The sequence below is a fragment of the Cannabis sativa genome, chromosome 3 (assembly GCF_029168945.1).
Source record: "Cannabis sativa cultivar Pink pepper isolate KNU-18-1 chromosome 3, ASM2916894v1, whole genome shotgun sequence".
Taxonomy (NCBI): Eukaryota; Viridiplantae; Streptophyta; class Magnoliopsida; order Rosales; family Cannabaceae; genus Cannabis; species Cannabis sativa.
The window spans coordinates 27148091-27172129 of NC_083603.1; the positions used below are offsets into that span (position 1 = coordinate 27148091).

General features: G+C 34.7%; 1 protein-coding gene across 3 annotated transcripts; it reads right to left on the bottom strand.

Moving 5' to 3' along the window:
• Positions 1 to 5208: 5208 nt before the first annotated feature.
• Positions 5209 to 8512, bottom strand: LOC115711583 (uncharacterized). Of its 3 annotated transcripts, XM_061111802.1 has the most exons (4): positions 8430 to 8490; positions 7757 to 8196; positions 6935 to 7001; positions 5209 to 5905 (listed from the first exon to the last, which is right to left on the bottom strand). In XM_061111802.1, exon 4 carries the CDS (start codon positions 5887 to 5889, stop codon positions 5500 to 5502), a length of 390 nt encoding a protein of 129 aa, XP_060967785.1. In that variant the 5' UTR covers positions 5890 to 5905; positions 6935 to 7001; positions 7757 to 8196; positions 8430 to 8490; the 3' UTR covers positions 5209 to 5499. The 3 variants fall into 3 exon arrangements, with proteins under 3 accessions (XP_060967785.1, XP_030495805.1, XP_030495806.1); XM_030639945.2 differs by lacking the exon at positions 8430 to 8490 and having other exon boundaries at positions 7757 to 8232; XM_030639946.2 differs by lacking the exon at positions 6935 to 7001 and having other exon boundaries at positions 7757 to 8512.
• Between the last annotated feature and the right edge of the window lie 15527 nt (positions 8513 to 24039).

The window sequence follows — 24039 nt, forward strand, 5'->3', positions numbered from 1 at the left end:
ATGATATCAATAACAAACAAATCTTCACATCAAGAAATGTTGTCTTTCATGAAAATATATTTCCTTTTCAAAGATTGAATGTTGAAGCTACTGGTATTGATCCACTCTCTCGCATGGTTTTTCCTTCTTCACATATTTCTAACACACACATAAGTGATTTTCCTACAGTTCCTCAGATTCCTGTGCCACCATCACAAGAACAACCACCCCAAGATCACATCATCGACAATGAATCAGTCAATGCACCAGCACCAGAAACAAATGACACTCCTGGCCCTATTGATACTGCCAGTAACTCGGGCCCTGCCCAACCAAGAAGACCAAGTCGACAAACAAAACCTCAAGCATATTTAAGAGACTACACCTCATCCTCTTAAAAATTTTATTTCTTATGATAAACTCTCAGATTCTCACAAAGCTTTTGTTCTTGCAGTTACAGCCCTATTCGAACAAGGAAACTACAAGCAAGCTAGCCAATATAAGGAGTGGAATCAAGCAATGCAATCCGAACTTTATGCACTTCTGAGAAATAAGACTTGGACTGTGATCAAGCTTCCTCCAAATAAAAGAGCTATCGGATGTCGTTGGGTCTATAAGTTCAAGTACAATAGTGATGGCTCTATTGAAAGATGTAAAGCTCGTCTCGTTGCACAAGGTTACAATTAGCAAGAAGGTCTGGATTTTTTTGATACCTTCTCACATGTTGCTAAAATGGCGACATTCAAACTTCTTCTTGCTATCTCCTCCATCAAAAAATGGCATACTCTCCAAATCGACATCAACAACACCTTCCTCAACGGTGATCTTCATGAAGAAGTTTACATGACCCTGCCTCCATGACTATCTATTCCTCACACAGAAGACACTTTAAATCTCATCTGCAAACTACATAAATCCATCTACGACCTTAAGCAATCATCATGGCAATGGTATAAGAAACTTTCTGATGCTCTCATTTCAGATGGATTCAAACAATCACAAGCTGATTACACCTTGTTCACACGCAGTTCGAAAGAAAGCTTCATTGCTCTCCTTGTCTATGGCGACGACATAATTATTACAGGCCCCAACATTCAGCTCCTGCATCAAATACAAAATTCCTTACATGCTCAGTTTCAACTCAAAGCCTTGGGACAACTAAAATACTTCCTAGGATTTAAAATTGCTAGATCATCCGAAGGAACTTTTCTTTGCCAAAGAAAGTACACCCTGCAACTTCTCGAAGACACTGGTTATACTGACAGCAAGCCTGCCAAAACACCTATTGTAACGCCCTAATGCTAAGGCACGCTACAGTAAATTTTCAATTACAGTGTAATCTTTGCTAATCAAAGAATTTTCTTGAAAAATGTGTCAAATTAAAACTTTTATATTAAATATTAAACTTTATATTATATCAAAATATTTACAAGTGCCGAGATCCCGTTTTCAAACTTCTAAAACACAATATTCCAAAATACATATTAATCAGGTCGCACAGCGACTACAAAATACAATTCCCAGATGTCCCAAGACCGAACACTCCAGGTCGCGCTGCTTTGACATGAACAACTTCATCCGAGCTCAGGTTCACTCCTGTTCAGCTTTCACCTTTCCTTTACCTACACATGGAAGCAGATATGTGAGTCGATAGACTAAGTTTGAAAAACATATAACATATCATATCATTTCTGACTTGTATTTAGGCGCCCATACACCTATTTACAAGGCTCAACAGATGAGTAAGAACGTTCCATACCAGGGTATAGCCACTATACCACATACACTACGTACCTCTCTGTACGAGTGTTGGTAGGGTTTGCTTCATACCCTGAGTACCTCTGAGTGATGTACCACACACACTCAGTACCTCTCCGTACTTATGCTGGTATCACGGTACTCTCAGATAACAATCACTATACCAATACACTTTATACCTTAACCGTATAAGTGTTGGTAGTGCAACCAACATTTTAAGCATGCATATACACATAACATATACATAACTCAGTTATTGATATCACACATTATATTCAGTTCTGACCTTCTTTTCGAATTCAAGTGTGTTTGCCGACCTGAACGGAAAGTCTCGTGCTAGATGGATGCCCTAATCACATTATAAACCGGGTAAGTTACATGATCAAAACCCTAATCCCGGGAAACCCAAAACCATAACCCTAGGTTCTGTTATACTTCCTAGAGGTTACCCAAACTCTAGAATTAGGGAAACACCCAACCACGACACTGAAATGGACGAAAATTGAGAAAATGAAGTGTTCGGGAATCCTACTAAAACCGGCTAGCCGGTTTTAGAGGTCTGGCAAAACTTGCTAGGCGGTTAGCACCAGTTCTCCCCAAACCCTTCACCTCTTGCTCAATTTTCCACCAAATGCTACCAAACTTTTCAGAGTACCTAAACAATGCATAGACAATATTTTCCAACCAGTATTTCACAGAAAAACCCAATGAATCAGTTTATGCCATTAGATTTTAAAGCTTTGAACTCAAAGCTCAAACTTGCACAACACCCATTCCAACCATCGAAGTCAGCTACATGAAGCTAATACCAATTCAATTGAACCCTATAATTCGAATTCTAAACATACTTAAACCTAACAGGCCCCAAATAGAAAAATCATAACTTGAAACTAATAAGAACCTTGAGAAAACACAACTAGAAAGTAACTAGGGTTACCTTAGCTTAAACCTCCTTGAATCCCTTGTTGAAATCTTCAAAGTTCAGCAGAAAACTCCCTTATTCTTGCTAGTTTCGAAAAGAGAGAGAGAGAGAGAGAGAGAGAGAGAGAGAGAGAGAGAGAGAGAGAGAGAAGGAAGGAGAGAGCTTCTCTTAATTTTTGGTATTTTCTCTTAATTTCACAAAATGAGATAAATGAAGGTTGATTAAGTTAATCCTTGCTGAAATAGTTTGCTAGGTGTCACCTTCTTAGGGCAGCCACCTATCCTTCACTAAAGGAAATGACTAAAAGGCCCTCCAAATTAATTCTAGGTGTTTCTCAAAACTAGGGGTAAAATGGTCAAATTCCATAACCCCGCTTAACCCCGATACTTTATTTTCTCTAAAATATTTCCCACTAAGGAATAAGATTCTAAACTCACCCATGTGATCAAACTAGCCATCCATCGCATTTTCCGTTGTCGCCGAGCAAAAATTACAAAAATAACATATTTCACATATAAGTCAAATAATACCCCCTAGAGTTTAATAAAATCTCCGGAATTGAGAAATTATAACTCTAATATTCATTCCTAAATATTGGAGTCTGCAAACAAATAATTCATAAATAATTATAAAAATAACAGAAAAGTACTAATTGCCTTAACTAATCCAAATTACTAAAGCGGTCATTACACCTATAGACCCAAGGAACAAGCTTGATGACCAAAAAGGAACCATCCTCGATGGCCCTTCTTCATACAGACAACTCATCGGACGATTACTCTACCTCACTCTCTCAAGACCTGATATCACATATGCCGTTAACACACTAAGCCAATTCATGTCAGCACCACGAACCCCTCATTTACAGGTTGTACATCATCTATTGAGATATCTCAAAGGAAGCCATGGCCAAGGACTTCTATACAGTTCCAAATCTTCTCTCCATCTTTGAGGATTCTCCGACTCAGATTGGGCATCTTGTCCTACAACTAGAAGATCCACCACTGGTTTTTGCATTTTTATAAGAGACTGTCTTGTTTCCTGGAAGACCAAAAAGCAAACAACCATTTCCAAAAGTTCTGCTAAAGCAGAATACCGCGCTCTTGCTGCTACAAGCAGTGAAATTACTTGGCTTCAATACCTGGTGAATGATTTCCATATACCTCAAGACACACCCGCATTCATCTATTGTGATAACCAATCTGCAATTCACATAGCTAACAACCCTACATTCCATGAATGCACCAAACACATCGAGCTTGATTGTCATTTCATAAGGGAGAAAATAAAAGCCTCAACGATTTGTCTTATCCTTATTAACACTACATTGCAGCTTACTGATGCATTCACAAAGCCACTACCTTCTACTACTCTTCTTTCCCATGTCCACAAGAAGGTTGTTGATGACATACACAGTCTATCTTGAGGGGGGGATATTAGACTTTACTCCAAATTTGTCTTTAAGTCGGTTTGTGTTCATTATGTCAGTTAGTGGTTGACCGTTATTTCTGTTATTTCCTTGTACCGACTTAGTTGGTTGGTTATCTCTTGTATATATATTTGTATTCTTGTACTCGTTTTCATTCAATAAAACAGTGTTTTCATTTCTCTTAATTGTCCAATTTTACTCTCATTTCTTTTCGCAACACTTCTAAATAGGGTGGTCATCTCATCATAGAAATTGAGGTATTTACTTGAATTCTATTTTCCTCCAAGAGAAGACAAAATAAGATGGGAAGAGAGGGCCTGTAATAATATTTAGAGAGCCAAATAGATTTTCTCCAACTAAAAATACAAAACATGTATAAATCTCCAACTTCACATTGTATTATTGATAGGTGGCAAACTTCGAAGAAAAACCAAAACATTTCAATTAAAAATGTGTAAGTAAACAACAAAACCTACAACATTATACAGCCAGCTATCCATAAACGCAACAAAATAATATTGTCTTTAATATATAATCTCTAAGCTTTGTAGCTTGTAAGAAATATACTCTTTTTTCTTGGTCAGAACTGAGTAATATGCTTAAACTTTAAGCAATATTTCTATCTATTAAAATAGAATTGTATTATTTTATCATAGACTAAAAGGATGACGAGAAGTAATTAGCCAAGAAGCAGATTTGTGATTTGAGTCATTTTTTAGTAAAAGAAATGCTGGGGCACAGTTAGGTGTCAAGCATTACAAAGTGGCATACTAACCATTCATAATGTACCATACTAGTATTGTATTGAATACTTTACTAATAACAATGCTTTTTGAGTAAATATGTCTTATTCGAAAATGAAAAGACAGATACTTTGGTAAAGAATTACACAAATTTAGCATTTATAAAATACAATAAAATTCAATATAAACATGTTATCTAAGTCATAAAGTGTTAAAACAATTCTAAACACGTTAAACATTTAAAAAGATAAAAATGAGACACAAATCGTATCACCTTATTTGTGAAAAGGTCTGATAATTTTTTATTTTTTTTACATGAACAGCACAGGATATTAAAACCATTTTCTCTAGGTAAGCTCCAATTTTCAAAACTGTGGCTAGTACTAACAGCTTTGTTACTAGTCCAAACTAAATTTACGCAGTTTCTGGTTTCATACATAAAGATTTGGTACATAATTTGCATTGAGCAACTAGCCCATTCATTCACCTTGGTTCATCTCATTTTACTCTCCTATATAATATTATCTACTACTTGAGCAATACATTCACAACTCTTTTCTTTTTTTTTTTTTTTTTTGATGCAAAACATTTACAACTCTTTTCACTAAAAAAAGACAAATATAGACAGAAGAAAGAGAAAGTAGCCAACTCAATTAATTAGGCAGTAATTAGAAAGTTGGGTCAGATGGATTTTCACCTTCAACATTATCTTCAAGAACGAGTTTGACACCATTGTTTTTAAGCGCATTAACAATAGCCCAAACTTTGGTACGGTTCTTAAAACCTTTCTTCTCTACCTCCTTATTTACATCAACATGAATCCCTCTTCCTTGTCCCTGGTCAAGGCCTTCCACCCTCAGCCGCATAGCCAGCACCTCTCCCACAACCATGGCAGCCTTTGCATTACAAGACCGGCCACACTCGAGCGAGTTCTTGATTGAATGTTCAACTGTTGATGCCGTCGCAATGATTCGCCCATTGTTTCTGTCTACCACATTCGCTGTAATGTACTTCAGGGACATGAACAACCGCAATACATACCGTTTCAAAACTGTCATTTTCTTTTTGAGGCTCCTGTTGTGTTTATTAGACAATAAAAGTTGTGAAATTGGGAAACAATGGACAAATAAGAAGAGTCATATTGAGATTACAGTCTCGCAACCCAAAATCATAATGCCTAAGAACCAAAACCTTTGCAACGCACCACCAGTACCAATGTCACAACAACCTATGGCTAAGAGCACAGAAAAAAAGTGGTACAGCAAACTTAGTGTTGCATAATGCATCATTAAACTGCAACAATATCACATCACAACCCAGTGATCACAAAGATTTGACACATACCTGGCAAAAGGTCCATGTTTATCAAACTTTTCATCCAAGATATGACAACGACACGAGAAAAAAAATAGTAACCATATGATCTTATTTGACAGCCCCAAAAATGAAATCGTTAAAGCATTGCATAATGCATCATTAACTCAAACCTAATTCCTTATAGATTTTTTTCAGAACCTTAGTCTTGAAAGTCCCGTCTCAGCAAATAAAGGAGTAGAAAGTAGAAACAAAACAATAAAAAGATCCAGGATACAAAGCTGTAAGCTATAAGTGCCTAAATGGCAATTTTGATAAACAATATCTACACAACAAAAAAAAAACAAGAAATAGATTTTATGGCTTTGATGGGATGTCAGTGTGTATATAGTGGCTCCAGGGGAGTCAGTGTTTCTAGAGCCATTGTAAGTGGACCTACAATGACTCTCACAAGAATACATGTAAGACTTGAGATGACTCTTCATGGGAGTCATATGAGGGGTCATCTAACATAGAGCAGAACATGGAACTTTAGATGGCTGTTCATGGGAAGACAAAAATTTCAAACAATTCGAACACACAATAAATTTTCTTTCAAATATCTTCGTAGCACACAACATTTCTAAAACATACTTCACAAAAAACACACAAATTGTTAACCTCCATTATTACCATTATTACCGTAACACACAATTTTAATCTCACTACGGCGGGTGAATATTTAAGATATTCAAACTCCTCTAACATGTGCATAAACAATCAAGGAAAAGAGAGAATTAATGTACGTACTTCTTGCAGTTAACCAACAGTAAATTAATTAAGTTTCCAATGTTCCTTGCTAAGTCTTAAACACAACCTACAAATTATATAAATTATAAAATGATATGAGACAATGTGATATAGAAAGAAACTTGTACCACTTAAGCTTTAGCTATATAAATGTAAAACAGAAGAACCAAGCAAGGTCTAGAACTATAAAATCATTGAACTGTAGAGAAAGAAGACAACTTTTTAAGCCCATCCTTTGTTTCTTCATCATATTCTTATCATTACAACATATGATATCATTTTAGTTACATAATAATAATTCATATAAGCTTTGGTTTTGTATTATTACACGCATGCATATATATACCCTTACATTTTTCCAAACCTAGGCAATAATAAGCAAATGCAACTCTTGCCTAGCTATTTAAGCATTAATAAACGTTTCAAAAATTAATTAGATATAACCAATTAACAGAAGCCCCTGTACTGAGGAATCTGTTTAAGGGATTCTGAACAAGAGACTAACAAACCAGTAGAAAAACTGACTACAAGCTGAGTAAGCCCAACAGGAACTACAGAAGAGCAAACAAAACTCTAATATTCATTCTCTATTCCACAATACTTTTTCACTATTAGTAATCGATATCCCAAACAATTTTCTTATTAGATTATTCATTAGACTTCGACTCATTAATTTATTTTTAATTGGTAAAACGAGAGTACTGGAAATTATATCATTTGTTGTCTTGTTTATTTGGATTATGAAAAAGTAAAAAACTGATATTGCGGATGTATGGAGGGTGGAATATTGAGTCCATTTTCTGCAAGTTATGAGACACAAACCTTGAAATGGAGGAGAATGGAGACTCAAATATTTAGGGGTTCCTTCGGGTTTCAATGGAGGACTCCGGCAACGGTATGGATGGCAGATGAAATCCCCTTCGGAGAATGCCGTGTGGTCGACGTTGAAGAAAACTTCGTGCAACTGGTTTGCCCCAGTCGTAGTCGGGAGGGTTGGGTGGGTGGTGGACGCCTTCGGTCGTCTTGCAATTAAGTCGAGAGAGAATGATGGCATTGATTGTGTTATGATGAGGGCATTTTAGGGATATTAGTATATTTTTTAAGATATATACATTTTAGTTACACTCCTATAGAAACTCAAATTTTGCAAAGAAAACGCTGAAACTCAAAATCAAGTAAGATAAAACCTTCAGTTCCAGTTCAAACCGTCCACTTTACTCAAAAGTTCACTACCAGCAACTGCACTAACCCCACTTAAATCCCTGCAAACATAATAATACGCAAATTTTGAGATATTGAGCTAAAGGGTAGTGTAGCTAAATTTTTAGAAATGAAGGTTACTTGTCATTTAGCTAATTATCCCCAAATTTTTAGTCAAAAAAATTCCTGAAAACAGAAAGTCATTTAGCGTGAAAAGAAATAAACAACATCTTTGTTTGATTATAGAGAAAATGAAACTTAAAAATGGAAGATTAAAAAACAAAAACCATTTTACCATTGGTTTCACTATTAATTTTGTTTCATTTTCATTTTGTCGACAACCAAACAAAGAAAAATTCAGTTCTAGTCGTCCAACCACATTCTTAAACGGGAAATTTGATAAATTACTTTTGGTAATGTTGGTTTATTTTTTAGGACAACAAATTTTAGGTTAATTAGGATTTTTACCCCCTAAATTTTGATATGTACCAAATCACTCTCTATGAACTTTTAAGGTCGTTAAAAATACCTCCTCAGATTGTTGGTTTTAAGGACTTTTATCTAATTTTAGCAAAAAAAAGTCTAACGTGGATGATTTAGTACATATTAAAATTTGAGGGCCACAATTTGGTAAATATCAAAGTCTGTGGAGCATGATTTAATACACAAACAATCACTGAAATAGTAAAATTAAATGAAATTAGACAAAAGTCCTTAAATCTAACAATCTCAATAGTTCATGGAAAATTTTTAGTGGCCAGAAAAGTTTAGGGAGCATGATTTGGTCCATGTCAAAGTTCGGGGGCCAAAAATCCTAATTAGTCTAAATTTTAAGGATTTATTGAACCATATCGTGTTTTCTATCAATTATTGTATTATTATCAGACTACTATCGGATCTTTATTCCTACCACCATACCTATCATCGTACCATATTGGACCACTATTAAATCATATACAAAAAAAAATTACAGAAAACACAAATTTCACATTCTAGGAAACAAAATAAAAATTTCTATTTGGAATCTAAAATTAAAAGTCAAAAACTTAAATTTATACCAAATATACATGAGTAATTATTCTTTCTTGGAGCACCACTAATAATCTAACTCTAAGTCTAATTTGCCTAAAGTAAACATATACAAGTAGGAGATTTAAAGATCGAAGATTTATATCATTTTGGGATAGAATATCAGGAATATAGTCATTTGCGTCATCCATTTCATAAGAAAAATTAAAGTGACATCATAAGCAAATGATTTACAAACTATTCATCTAATGATATACTAATTAAGTAAATTCGAAATAAAAAAGCTAAGTGGAAACTAATAAAGGATAATTTCGATTAAAATAAAAATCCAATGATGTCCCGGTAGGCGAGAGTCAAAGTTATTCTTATTTTATTAATCTCTTCATTGTTTTATATTGTAAACACTAGTCTAAATTGTCATCTTTGGATGTGCAACTAGATGTTACATTTATAAAAACTTATCTGTTGAGATCTAACACTATTATGTTTGTCTAATGGATGACAATCAAGTAAAGGAACATTGGAAGATAATCAAGTAAATCTTAAGATCAAGAAGAGAAACTATGTGTTAGTCGATAAGGGTGGTATTTTTAATACTCTTAGACTACACCAAATCAGGTTTCTAGACTTGCCTTGATGCTAGAAAGTCTACTGATAAGATGGTGATTACTTTGGGGTGGAGCAATGATTTTGGAGAAGTGTAAAAACCGATCTGGAGTCTCTAACTCTACCAGTGAGACTAAATGTTACAGTTGCAGGAAAGATACTTATTCAGTCTATGGAAAGTTCTATACAGTTTTTGGCATTGTACCAATATTAATTAACTACTAGTATTACTTCCTGACTAACACAGAAGTAGTTGCCAAAAAGTAAGGAATCTAGTATCCCTAGAGGAGTAGACATATAGAGAGAAATTTTACAATATCAAAGATTTTGTGATTAAGGAAATGTAATGGTGGAAGAAAAGTTTGTATTGAATATAGCATGTCAGATCCTATTATGGAGAGATTACTACATACTACACTTGATTTGGATATCAAGGTGTTGAGATTATATGAAATGCACTTTTTTATATATTCGTGCAAGTGAGAGTTTGTTGGGTTTTGTGCCCTAAATAAAACTCATTTTAATATAATCAGATTTACTAATTAATAAAAGATCAGAAATCATTTTATGTTGCATGGTTCATATGATTTATTTCATGATTATACTTAATGTATAAATTCTATTAAGTCCCGAACATATATAAATATATGTATATATATTTGTTCATGATTATAGTGTCGTCAGCACAGTGGAATGTAATCATGATTATATGTTCAAAAGTTTAATTCCCATGATTTGTCAGTTCAATGGATTTAGACTGGCATGATAATCAGCGATAAGGTATACTTACACATTGGATAAGTGTTATGTCATTTCCAGGGCATTGGCAAAGTTTACCAGTATCAGATGTATGGAGTATACATTAGAAGGGACCGATATTGAACTTGGATAAGATATCATAAACTTACCGTTATATATATTTTTCTAAGTCAATATCAATGGTTGATCTTAGGTCTATGGATCTTAATCCTTATATGGTTAGGTTCAACTTAGTTGTATAATTTATGTTCCTCAATTTGTTCGTTAAAGTCGACCAATTGGATCTTCTCGTGACATACAGATTAAGGTCATGGTAGTTAATTGATTGGGAGTGTTGATCATAAATATGGAATCTATAGCTTCTATAGGTATTTAGAAGTGAAACGATGGTTTCCTTTGAGCTTGGCTTGATAGAGATAAATGATTGAGATCTCATTTCAATAATTATATTAGTTTACTGAAATATCATTTATAGGTAGCTAAGTATTTTAAGGATAAAATACATCGAAGGGTAGAACACTAAATTTGTCCCTATTCAGTATAGATCATCTATAGAGGATCTTTGACTATTAGGATTGTAACTATAGATAATCATGACGTATCTATATCGTGGTACATATAGAGCGTTCTATATAACTGAGAGTGCTATTCAATTCCAAATCTATAGTGGCGCAAGGCGGAATTAATAAGTTGAGAATTTACTTGGTGAATTCTAGATCTACTTATTGAAAGCTCGATTATATAGGCTCATAGTCCCCTCACTAGTTGAGATACTACTGCTTGCAGACTCAGTTAATTGATTTTAATTATTCAATTATAATTCTAAAATTAGAGTATGTCTTATTTATGAATTTTTACTAAGCAATGGCTTAATTGTGAAGAAAAGAGGTTTTGGGGTCAATTTGTTAATTAAGAGACTTTGTATGGTCTAATTAATAAATTACATAAATGACAATTTTATTTAGTAATTAATTATAATTATTAAATAAATAGTTTTGGTATTTATAGGATTGAATCGGAAAATATGGTATTATTGAAAAGAAGAATAAGTGGTTGAAATAAAGTGGCAAAAATCTAACTAGAAATTGGTCTTATAGTGTACGACCATGATGTAAATTTTTGCCTAATATTTTATTCTTTTTTAATCCATGTAATTCAACCCTAATCCCTAGTTGAAACACTATAAAAAGAACATGATACTCTCACTCATCCACTTGATATGATACTCTCACTCATCCACTTGATGCCTTCAACCAAATCAAACCTAGTTTTCTATATCAGACAACTAGTAAGATGAGAGAGTTCCTTCCTTATTGATTTCAGCCTCCTTCATTGTTCTTCACCATTCAAAACCTTGAGTGAAAGAGTGACATGCCCACACATAGCAAGTCAAGTAATCAATCATAGTGAGTAAGACGGTGGTAACCAAACCCGAAGGAGAGAAAGAGATCTAAGTTTAGATCTTGATAATGCTCTACGACGGAAAGGAATCAAGGGCTAGAGATCTTGAACGGAAGGAGTCATATTATTCCGTTACAATCAATGTAAGGTTTTCTTAAACCCTTATGTGTTTATTTTCATTAATTTAGAGAATTCATATTTAGGATGTTAATACAACATATTTATTAGTAAATCTTGATAATGGTAAAATATTCCCAACATTACAAACGTTCCTAAAAGAAAATCCTATTTTGCAGCATTAGAGACAGCATATGTAGCAGCAAACCAGATCAGAAAAAGAAACTTGCCAAAATAGTGTCCAAACATGTATTTGGACTTGATACCTGCTAAAATCAGTGTGATTGATCTGATCTTATCAAGACACAATCAAACTCATTAAGGAGAAATAACCATGGTCAAAGTTTCCATATAAAGCCAACTTTCCATAAAAGAATTTCTTTTCTTACAAGAAGTTTCCAAACTTAAAAAATGGATAGCTAAATAAGATTCTTTCCTATGATAGAAAAAAGCATTGAAAACATATTATAAAGGTGAGAAAATCGGTTTATTAACACAAAGAAATCTCACCATAAATAAAAAATATTTTGACATCTAAATTGCAAAAAAAAAAAAAACAGACTTTACAAAGCCCTAACCAATAAAATTTTCCTCTCAAAGTGACTTTAGAACTGAATTATTGGATTGAGAAATTGCTTTGTATCCTTGTATTGCTAAACTATGATATACTAAACTAGTCAATCATTTGTGGTAATTTATTTATTGTCGTGTATGTTTGTTCATTTGGGGTAATTTTGTTCTGTTGTGTATGTTTGTTAATTAGTTTTTGATAAAGGGTTTTTTTTTAGTTTTATAGATTTATTTTTTGTTTGTGATTTTTGATGATGATAATGATGATCATGATTAATGTTTATCTGTTTTTGTTTTGGGTATTGAATAATGACTCTTTACTGTATTTATTCGCTGATTTTCTAGTTCTACATTGTTAATCAATACATTGATTTTTTTATGTAAATATTTTGATTATTTATCTATTTGGGGTTTAATAATAAGAATGGGTTTGATTTGTTAAAATTTTGATTTTGATAATTTGAAGAGTTTTAAGAGAAACCTTTTTCTTATTGAATGAGTTTCTATTATTGTAACTTATAATTTTTACAACCTGTTTGTTGGGTAATATAAGGATTGTAGTCTTTTTTCTTCTTCTTTTTTTATATAACTTAAAAATTTTCTGCTTAATATGCTTAAAAGTTTGTGTTGGAGAGAAAGAGTAAAGTAATAGACTTGAATAATTCTTGTTTTGGGTTGTTTGTATATTTTTGTTTTAATATTGTTGGATTAGTTAATTGTTTTTCTTCCATTTTTCTTTGCTGAGTTAGTTGGTTGAATATTTGTAAATTTTAATGTTAATCTTGATCTTTACATTTGTGACAGTGTTTGTGCTTATATTTATATTTTATTGTAATTCTCAAGTAAAAGATATTGTAGTAACTTGTTTTAGTATTTAGTCCATTTTAATAGTTTTTTGGAAATGTTGTGTTTTAGCAGGGGCGAGAGTCTTATGGTTTTTGGGCTTAATTAGACCCTGAGATGTGTGAACGGTCTAAACAAGTGATACCAGGGCTACTTAAGAAGATACAATAATTGGAGAGTGAAATTTCCTCCATTACAACAACCCATGAAGAACCTTCCTATCTCGTGGACAAAATTCATAGCATGTCACAAGCTGAATTAGTTATACAAAGCTATGGTCAAAGCAATCATATTGTTCAAGTTATGGAGAATAAAAATATTAGAAGTTGCATAAAACCTTTTCTATTTTGTATTGTAATAGTAATGGTATTGTTATATTTAAAATATTAAGTTGGAGAATTGATGAGTGTTTGGGGAAAAATAGAGCAATATTTTGTTTAGATAGTTGATGATATTGTAATGATTTGATTTAGTATTATCAATTATTGTAGTAAACTAGTCTTTTTGTAAGAGTGAATAATTTTGAATGAAATAAAGTACTATTTCAATTATAATTTATTCTTGAACTTGGAATCCGTTTGTATGATATCACCATCATAAGATAAATAAGGTTTACATCATTCTAATACATATTAAAACAACATGTAAAGTATAATTGACTTGAACTTATCTTGGAACAATATGTTTGTATAGAACCTGTTTGTATGATATCACCATCATAAGATAAATAAGATTTACATCATGATTCTAATACATATTAGAACAACATGTAAAGTATAATTGACTTGTAACGTATCTTTGAACAACATGTTGCAAAAGTATAATTGTTCTAATACATATTAGGTCTTGAAAAGTTTTACAAAAAAGCAACATGTTGACTATCATAATCTCCTTGAATGTTACACAAAAACTACCTCGAATGATCAAAATACTACATGATTCAGGGATATACATCATGATCTAACATATATCATCGTATTAGCTTCTAAAAAGCTTTACAAAAAATAACTTGCGTCTCATAATATGTTATGACTATCATAATCTCCTTGAAACTTTACAAAAAACTAACCCAAACGATCAAAATGCTACATGATTCAGGGCTATACATTAAAAACGTTTGCACAATTCATAATCTTTTAAGAAGCTGCAGTTGAGGTCCTTGCTTCAACTGCACTTTCCCTAGCCTTTTGTCTTTCTTTTCTTTTTTTTTTTTTGTTGATTGTTTCTTTAGTTGGATTTTTGACAGGAGGGCGCCCTCCCTTTTTCTTCTCAACCTACACAAATATAACTTATAGTTCAATATCATTTTACATTATTAAATTATCAAAAATACTTAGAACAAATATTATAAATAATGTATGTTCAGCTGCATTCTTTAGGAGGGGGTGGCTAATTAGTACTCAAGTTTCTTTTCTTCTTTGGGCTTCCGAAGAGATTATTTTTATGTGGAGGTAGTATAGGATTACTTCGTTTGTTTGGCCAGTTGTCTAGGCTCGGGACTGGGCCCACTGTACCTTCGTAAGCTGTTTTGTAAGCTAGTTTATGGTACCACGATTGAATATAACCTCACACTTCATGTTTGGCAAAAAATATTGTGGCCAAACCATGTCCACATGGAAGCCCCGTCAGCTGCCATCTTCTACAGGTGCATGTGTGTGTATCCAAATCAACAGTTAAGCGCTTTCCATCATTCATGGTTACTTGAAATATTGTGCATTTGCACGTTCAATAGAGCAATATGCAGAAATTTCTATTTGCTTATCCAATATCTTTATGATATTGTTATGCACAGTGTTAACGCCAATTTTCGTTAACTAAATTTGAGCCTCACGGTAATAATTCCACACAGAAAAAATAAAAGCTATAGAAAAATCAAAAATGAACACGGGGTTTTTTTTACGTGGTTTTGTAGTTAAAATTCTACATAGTCCACGAGTCAATCTTATTCAGATTTATGAGTATTTTTTTTAGGGCCTCTTTCATATGAGTTTTTTTGTCCCCCCTTTCTCTTGATCTTGTCAGCCACCATTTATAATTACATAGTTGACAGTAATTTACAAAAGTTGGCAATAATCGTTACAGCGATTATTCCCTCAAATCAGGGAATTTGATTACAAATCAAGCTAAATAAATGAAGTTTTTACACAGCAGTGAATATTCCGCTTTTGTTGGGCTTAAGATGAATACGTAATTAAAGATATATGGTAAGCCTTATCTCATAGGGATGCCTCGCTGAGAATGGAGCCAAGTTAACTTTGATAGCGAGCAGTTGCTTGTCATTTGGCTTCTCGAGACCAATATTGTTTTAACTTTGATAACAATATTTTCTGGTGTCGCGATGATCTTCCTCGCATGCATACCTTTTTCTAGCGAGATAAAGGCCTCGCTGTCTGTTATCTTGACTTGCCACACTATCTACACTCAGTTTGTATATCGTATAGTATACGATAAGTGCTTTTAGTGTTATCGTTTCTCTTCCACGCAGCATGGTTAAGGCCTCGTCATGCACACGTGCACCCACATGGTTTCTCGTTAACACATAAATTAGCAGTTCGTACGTATCCGTCTCGTAGAAGGCTATTCAGCCGACCGAGTTATAAACATAGCCTGCAAATTATATTTCTAATGAGTCGTTCCATGCTAAGTGTACTTTTTGTTTGCGTGTTTGAGTACTTCATTCTTCCCAACTCGACACGTGTCTTCTTCTAATGTGCTTACCGAATTTTGAGTATAACAATTGCCCCTTAAAAAGTTCTTTTTAATGATTACAAAGGGTATTTCTGTCATGTTCCTCTTTTTTGTAAAGACGCATATCCTCTGATTATGGCGGTTGTGCGGTTTCGAGGTACATCAAAATTAAATGACCATCTTTTCCACTTTCGCTATGAATCATGTCCATAGGATCAAATCTTTCTCTTATTTAACAAAAGCACTATCATGGGTATAAAATAAGAAAAAAGGAACCACCTTTACACCATTTCAGAAAGTTTTGAGAAAAACCCTTAAACTTCTTCGTCAAGGATCACCATTAAATTCGTCCAAAGACTTGCATGCCATCCTTGTCCTTGACCTTTTTCCTGCGAGTTTCCTCTGACTTCATCTTCTCAAAGCGATCCTCGTTTCGTTTGAAGGTTTGCAGACAGAATTACCAGGCATTGCCCCAAGCCCTAACTTCAAACGGTAAGTTGCTTTCTTCTTTCTCATGTTTGTTACATATTGTAGATCAGTTACTTGATTTGTTTGCATCGTTATCATCTCATCTGGTTTTGGTAGTTTTTTTATAGGGTTAAAACTGCTCATACTAGGATTCAGGAAATATGTAGATTGTTTTAAGATCTCTAACTCATTACCATCTGGTTTGATAAAATTCTCTTCCAGGGATTGGGACTGCTTTTTGATGGCAGCAATGTACCACTCTGGTTCAGGAATTTGTCCTCCATAAGTTTTAGAGTTTGAGTTTCCTACAGAATCAGCCATCCCATATAAACCCAACCCCTCAAAACCCACCTCCAAATTAGAACTAAATGATGCTAGGGTTAGGGAACACATAGTGAGAACCCACTAGGAAGATATTTCTAGTCACTACAAGCGCTTCTTGAAAGAAATATCTGAAGGCAGATGCCGTTTCTTGCGAGAGGCAGCTTGGCCAGAACCACCCAGCGTATCCTTTATTCCCGTGGCAAAGCCTTTGTTTTTACCAAATGTCACAATTGCTTTTGAACCAGGTGACTTGGATTTTAAAATTATGCCTCCCAAGCCACGTACGTCTAAGACTCCCTAGGATCCCAGCGTCACCTTTGAGGCTGAGTTGATAGAATTGAAGGTGCGATCTATATCAGGCTATACAGGCGAGATGCTAAAAACTTATGGAATTGAACTTGGGCAATCATGCCAAGTTAGGCCAGTACGAGAGGGTGAATTCAGCTGTTACCCCCTACACGCTTTGCGAGCAGTAACCCAAGAACCAGTGGTGAGACTAGTACTAGTGGTTCAACTAGCATAGGTGCCTGGAGCCTTGAGCATATTAGTGCAGGGGCCATCCCCCCTCTTTGGGACTACTTCAAGGACTATATAAATCACATTGGGGTTGCCCCATTCCAGGTGACTCCCATCTCCTATAGGATTCTCGCTAGTTTAAAAGTCTTGTACAGAATTCTGAATTGGGGGTGTCCCACTCCCATAGAGATTGAGTATCTTTACTCAGTTAAGGCTGTTCCATCGAGAAAGAACGCCGCAGTGGGCTTTTTCTATCTTCGTACTCATGCTAGCGAGCCAAAAATTAATGTAGACTTGCCAAATAAAGTGTCTTTCAAGGACAACTTCTTCTGAACGTCTGGTCTTTTCCCCATTGGCACAACCACGTTTTGCAAACTTCGTAAGTGATTGTTCTCTCCTTACTTATTTACATCAGTCTTCCTTTTTCAAGGTTTTGACTAACATTTTATTTGTTCTGACAGCTCGTCTGACGAGACCTACTCCTACCCCCGAGATGGTTAGTAGGCACAAGCACCTGATAACTCTTCCTTACGGTCTCCGATCATGCAACTTTCTTTTGAGCGAAGTTAACTAGCGATCGGTGGACCTTCTCGCTGATAAAGAATATACTTGTGATTACAAGGTTCCCAAGTATTCTTCTTGGCAGTAGATAATTATTCCACCCGAGGACTAGGCCTGAGATCACTTGGCCCAAGCGCAGTACCTTCAAAGAAATGCCCCTCAGGTTATCGGTGAAGGAGCATCCCGAGGTAATTAATGTGGTTGGTCTCCTACTATACTTAGGGCTGAGCGTAATACATTAATTTTTATACTTGGAATTCCCTTCTCGTGGATTGCATTGCTCATAAGTTTGATAGTTGGTATCCTAGATTCCACGTCCAGATTAACTGTCACGAGTCATTTTTGGGTATAGCCGAGCAATACGGTACTATGGAAGATAGGGCAGGTCACATAGATGCGCACTGGGACTTAGAACCAATCGAGCCTTTTGATATATTCAAAATTACAGGTTGTAGGGATTTTAGCAAATATTATGGTCCTTCTACTCCTTCATCTAGTGATAGCTCGCCTTCTAGTTATTTTGGTAAATCCCTTATGTGGAAAAATATACTTCTCCCCTTTTTAATCTGCCTTTATAATGATTGTAACGCCTTGTCTTGTTTTGCAGACATGGGTTATGAAGACATCCTGGACCGTAAGGGGAAGAAAAGGACATCCAACCCTGGAGTCCCTACTGCTGCCGAAGTGGTTCCTCCCAAGAGGCAAAGGAAAACCACCTCTCATAAGAAGAAGTCACTTGCCGAACCTATCGATCTCGAGGTTTCGGACAACGAGATCCAAGAGCAATTTCTCCCTCCAGTTGTTCCCAACGCCAATGCTCCTCCTCCCGAGGTGACCCCCGCTACTACTTCTTTGATTCAGGCCATTGATACCCTGTCGGTCGCAGCAGGGGAAGCTGGGTCTGAATTTGTCCAGGCATATGGAGTCTCTTGCTAGCGCAAACTTCAAACTCTCCTGCCCCCCGATTGGGATTTTCTCAATCTTAGGAGTCCAAAAGAGATGCTTTCAAGGAGCTTGGACTGTCACTTCATGGTATGTCAGCTTTGTTATTATAATTATATTATCTTTTTATACCTCTTTCATATTCATTTGTTTACAATTCTCCAGGCTTCTTTTGCTTCCAATCGACTACTCTCTGAGCAACTCGAGTATTTGGAGGGTGAGGCTCACAAATTGTTATCCCAATGCAAGGTTGTGAGTGAGCAACGAGACAATGCTTAATAGGAGATTACCTGCCTCAAGCAAGAAGCTGAGAAAGTGAAGGAGGAAGCCGAGAAAGCAAAGAAGGAAGCCGAGAAGGCAAAAGAGGAAGTCATGAAGGCAAAGGAGGAGGTCGAGAAGACCATCAAAGTCCAAGCCGATGAGTTTGAGGAGAAGCTTACTGAAAAATTTGCTGAGAAAGAAGTTGAGACCGTAGAACAGTGCGATAAAGTTGGTTTACACGCTGTATATCGGGTCTGGCTTTGGAACCCTAACATGGATACCAACTTCTTGGAGGAGAAGGAAGAGGGAACTTTAGCTCTTTGTGAGAAGACCAAGATGGAAGAAGAAGATGGTGAGGTCGAGGAAGAAGAAGAAGATCTGTCCAAGTCTCCCAGCATGTAGACTTGTTTTATTTATCTCTCTATTCTCTTTTCGAAAATGACCCTTTGGCCGACACAATGGTTTTGCCCCTAGCGGCACTTTTCTGTAAAGATAGATTTGCAAGGTTGGATGGCCCACTTTGCTTTTTAATGCCTCACACTTTTAAGTTTAAACTTTATTATGCAGATGTTTGCTTGCGTTTTATTGACAATATAAACTATCACATGCATAAAGTTTATTAGGGTTTTCCATTGGTTGTCTTTTCCTCTGACGTTAAGTAGTTAATTTCCTACTTTACGTGCGACCAGCTTATCTGGCCATTCCTCAATCTGCGAGCAATCACTAATTTCATCTCGCGATCATCAGAAATAATCTTATTTTAAGCATATTCAAATATATTTTTAATGAACTTGTCATCTTGTATATATTTTCATTGCTAACATGAGTAGTTAAATTTTCTACCCACGTGTTGAGTTTAAGTATTTTTTTTCAAGACATTTGGATGTCTCGTTTAATACTTTCCCTTAGCGCGAGCCGTTAGTATTCAGCTTTATGCGCGAGTCATAAATTTTTATTTTCCTTTCTTGTCAAATAGTTTATTAATCAAAAATTACAGTTGTTTGATTCCTTTCCTGTCAGAAAGGTTTGATCAACGCGTTATAACGATTGGACCCCTCTTCTGTCGAAAAGGTTTGGTTAGAGAGTTATAACAGTTCGACCCCTCTTCCGTCAAAAAGGTTTGGTCGAGGCCCTTTCTAAAAAAAATTCAAAAAAAAATTATTATTATTATTATTATTTGAAACGATGGGTTTGCATTGTACTATGTATTTCCAGATCAATTCTGGTTAATCATACATATATGCCCCTCAAGTAATTTTAAAGGGTTTACACTTTATAATTACTTGTTTGAAAGAAATGATTATTTTATTCACAGTTGGAATTAAAAATATTTCATCAGTAATGTGATTGAAAATCATTAATCTCAAAAGAACTTCCCCAGTTCAATTGCTTATCTTACCAATCTTCCAGGAGCATCTAGTTTTGATAAAAACGAGTTTTGGTGTCTAGGGTCAATCCCCAACATTCTCCCACAATTGTTTCAATATCCAGGGTCAATTCCTGACATATACCGGGGTTCCAGGTAAATGGTTTTAGTTGTATGTCTTCGACTGCTACTGGTTGACGTCCAGCGTTCCACGTGTCAGCTTGATATGACAACCACAATGGACCGATATCTACTCGCATCGCAATTCTTTTACACAATTTCTTTACTAGAGTAACTGCCCCTTGTATTCTTGTGACCCGCTCCCTCTCGAGATAACCAAAGCATCCCTTCTTCTCACGAAAGAGGGTTATAATCTTCAATCGCTCGAGTTATTGGGCAGATCGAACTGATCATATGCATCATCTTGCCCCTTTATATATTGCTGAAGGTGTCCTTGTGATATGAGACCTTCTATCTTATCTTTCAACTGACAACACTCTTCCGTGGTATGATCAATATCACCATGATATTCACACCGCTTATTTGGATCCCTCTTACGCCTCGCATGTCTCATAGGTCTTAGCTCGCCAAAAACGGCTTCCTGTACATGTGCGAGGTAGATTTTTTCCCGAGTTTCATTAAGCTCAGTGTATTCAGTATAGAGAGGGATATACTTGTTGGGCTTCTTATCCTTAGGCAGCCTTTTGGAATCATGTTTTCTCTTTGATCCTCAGGCTTCCGAATCAAGTTTTCCAACAGTATCGTACCATCATGGTTACAATAATAATGTAACCATTGAATAGTCACCCAATAATAATAATATAATATTAATAAAAGTTTTATTATTAATAGTTATCTTATTATTGTTTAGCCACTAAGAAACCTCTACTTCTAGGGTATTTGGCCAACTTTGAGTACCCCAAAATACCCCGCTATTCTAAAATCAACTTATCCCAATAATCCTATCAATATTTCTAACTAAACTGCTGTAACATTTTTAGCCTCCAATCGGGTCTCTAAGATCGCCGAACCTGAAAATATTTTTATTTCACAAATAACTCATATTATATCCTCCTATTTCAAAGAAATCTCCGTAATCAACAAACTACGCTTATTTATCCACTTATCGGGTCTTCAGGATCGCCGAACTTGAAAATAATTTTATTCCACATATAGCTCCTATTATATTCACACATGCTACATAAATTTTCATAATTTATAAATTACGCTTATTTACTCACTTATAGCAAAATTTAGATTTTATCTTGAAATAGATTAGTAGAATCATAATCTCACTTATTACCTAATTAACTCATAATATAAATATAAACCCTAATTATTTACCATTAGACTTATCAAGATGTTACAAACATCCCCTCCTTATAGAAATTTTGTTCTCAAAATTTATTTAAACAATTTGGGACATTATCCCCATATTCATGATTCTAACTCTCAAATTGTTGTTTCTATCTTGCTATTTTTCTACGACATTTTCTTAACTAGTGAAATTGTCTCATTTCACAGTACTTCCTTTTTCTAGTCCAAAACTTAGACAAGATGTTTCTCCCATATAATAAATTTATCTGAAGTTTGACATCATCACAACTCAGAATATGGGTCGAGTTTGATACATATTTTCTCAGTATGGAAACATGAAACACATTATATACTCCAAGACAACGTAGGAGTTAAGGCTAGCTAATAGGCTACCTAGCCTATTTACCCCAGTAAATAAGTATCTAATATTTCTCTCGTACCACACTTATTAAGATGCCTAACTAGTGGTACATTTAATTATCACTTTTAAATAAACACATCGTCAGGGAAGAGATTCTAAGATAATCTAACCTTCATCAAATATGCTCACAACATGTTTCTAATTTATTATTGATCTTCTCAGGTTACCCACCTTTCAAGAATAAAACATCATACTATTTTTGCTTTAATCTCTACGGTTCTCAATAACCTTCTTTAATTCTTAACATCATAGTTAAGGATATCAATCTTGAAATTTTACAAGATTACACTATTCCTTCGGATGAATTCCATATCCTCATTTATTGTATAAATTATCTATACTGATAGATAGCATATCAACTCAATATGTCCAATTATTACTATTCGGTCGAAATCATAAGATCCCACAATACATAATTTATAATTATGTCTTTCCATTCCTTGTATGGGACCTCCTAAGATAACCAACTGACTTAGCTTAATAACAAGTTAAGTATTCATTTCTAATAGGTATTCAATTAGAGCATTTCTTATTTCCACCCACTAACTTGAACTCATCTTGATACCTTGTAAATATTTACTTGTTAACACATTCTTTCCTCTTGAAAATCTCTGGAACGACTATCAATTCTGCATCCTAATATGAATCTTTTTAGTGTACTTTGTCCTCACTCGTACACTTTCTGAGATGACTCCCCGAAAGATTTTCCATCTTGAGATTACCTAAGTTAAGTATGCTTAAATCCAATGTAAGCTCATGGTGGGTTATCAGAAAGTAGATGCTTCATTGTCGTTCCTAATTGTATTTCTTGCTTTTATTCTTTCGTAAAAAAAATCAAGTCCCATCACTCCCTTCATTGACCTCTTACAATTCCTCATCGGTTTTGTTCACTTAAACTTGAGGAATTTCCATCTTATTGTCAACTTGAATCTTGTTCATTTCTACTTATTTTAACTTGCATCAATTTCTCTTGAACTGACACAACTTTTAAATTTTCCAATCACTTGCACACTACAAGAAAATGTTACATTACCAGTGGAATTATTAGGGGCGGACTAAATCCGCCGCTAATAATAGGGTTAATTTTTTTAAAAAATAAAAAAAATTGGTTTGTGTGGGAATTATCCCGGTATTAAATTTCAAATTTATTAGCGGCGGACTATTACCGGCGGTAGTCCGCTGCAAATAATATTAAATAATATTTTAAAAATTACATTTTTATGATTACCGGCGGATCTCCGCCCCTAATAATTTTATATATATATATATCATCTTCATCTTCACTCTTCATTAATTTCTATCTCCCCCTCTTCGTCTCTTCGTCTCTTCGTCTCCGCCCCTACCACCATCAATCCCTCTCCTCTTGCTCCTTTAAATTTACCCCTACATATCACCACCTTAATGATAATCTTATGGGTAAGTATGTTTTCTGATTTTTTTTTTTTGTAATTATTTACTTGAGAAATATCTAATTATATATTTAATAATTGGTCTCGCTTTCTCTCTTTTTTAGTCATTTTCTCTGTGTGGAAATGCTAGAGCACTGCAACAAAGGAAATCAAGAGGAAACCAATGTTTTTGGGCCAGTTTCCTCTCTCTTTTTTATAATTATTTTTTTAATTTTTATTAATAAATGAGGTATATATGTAAAGATGAGTATATATATAATTTTTTTTAGAAACTGATATATTATTTAATTATTTTGAGGTGTATATT

Coding starts and splice junctions, on each gene's coding strand:
- LOC115711583 (XM_030639946.2), bottom strand. CDS start 5,889: ATGACAGTTTTGAAACGGTATGTATTGCGGTTGTTCATGTCCCTGAAG.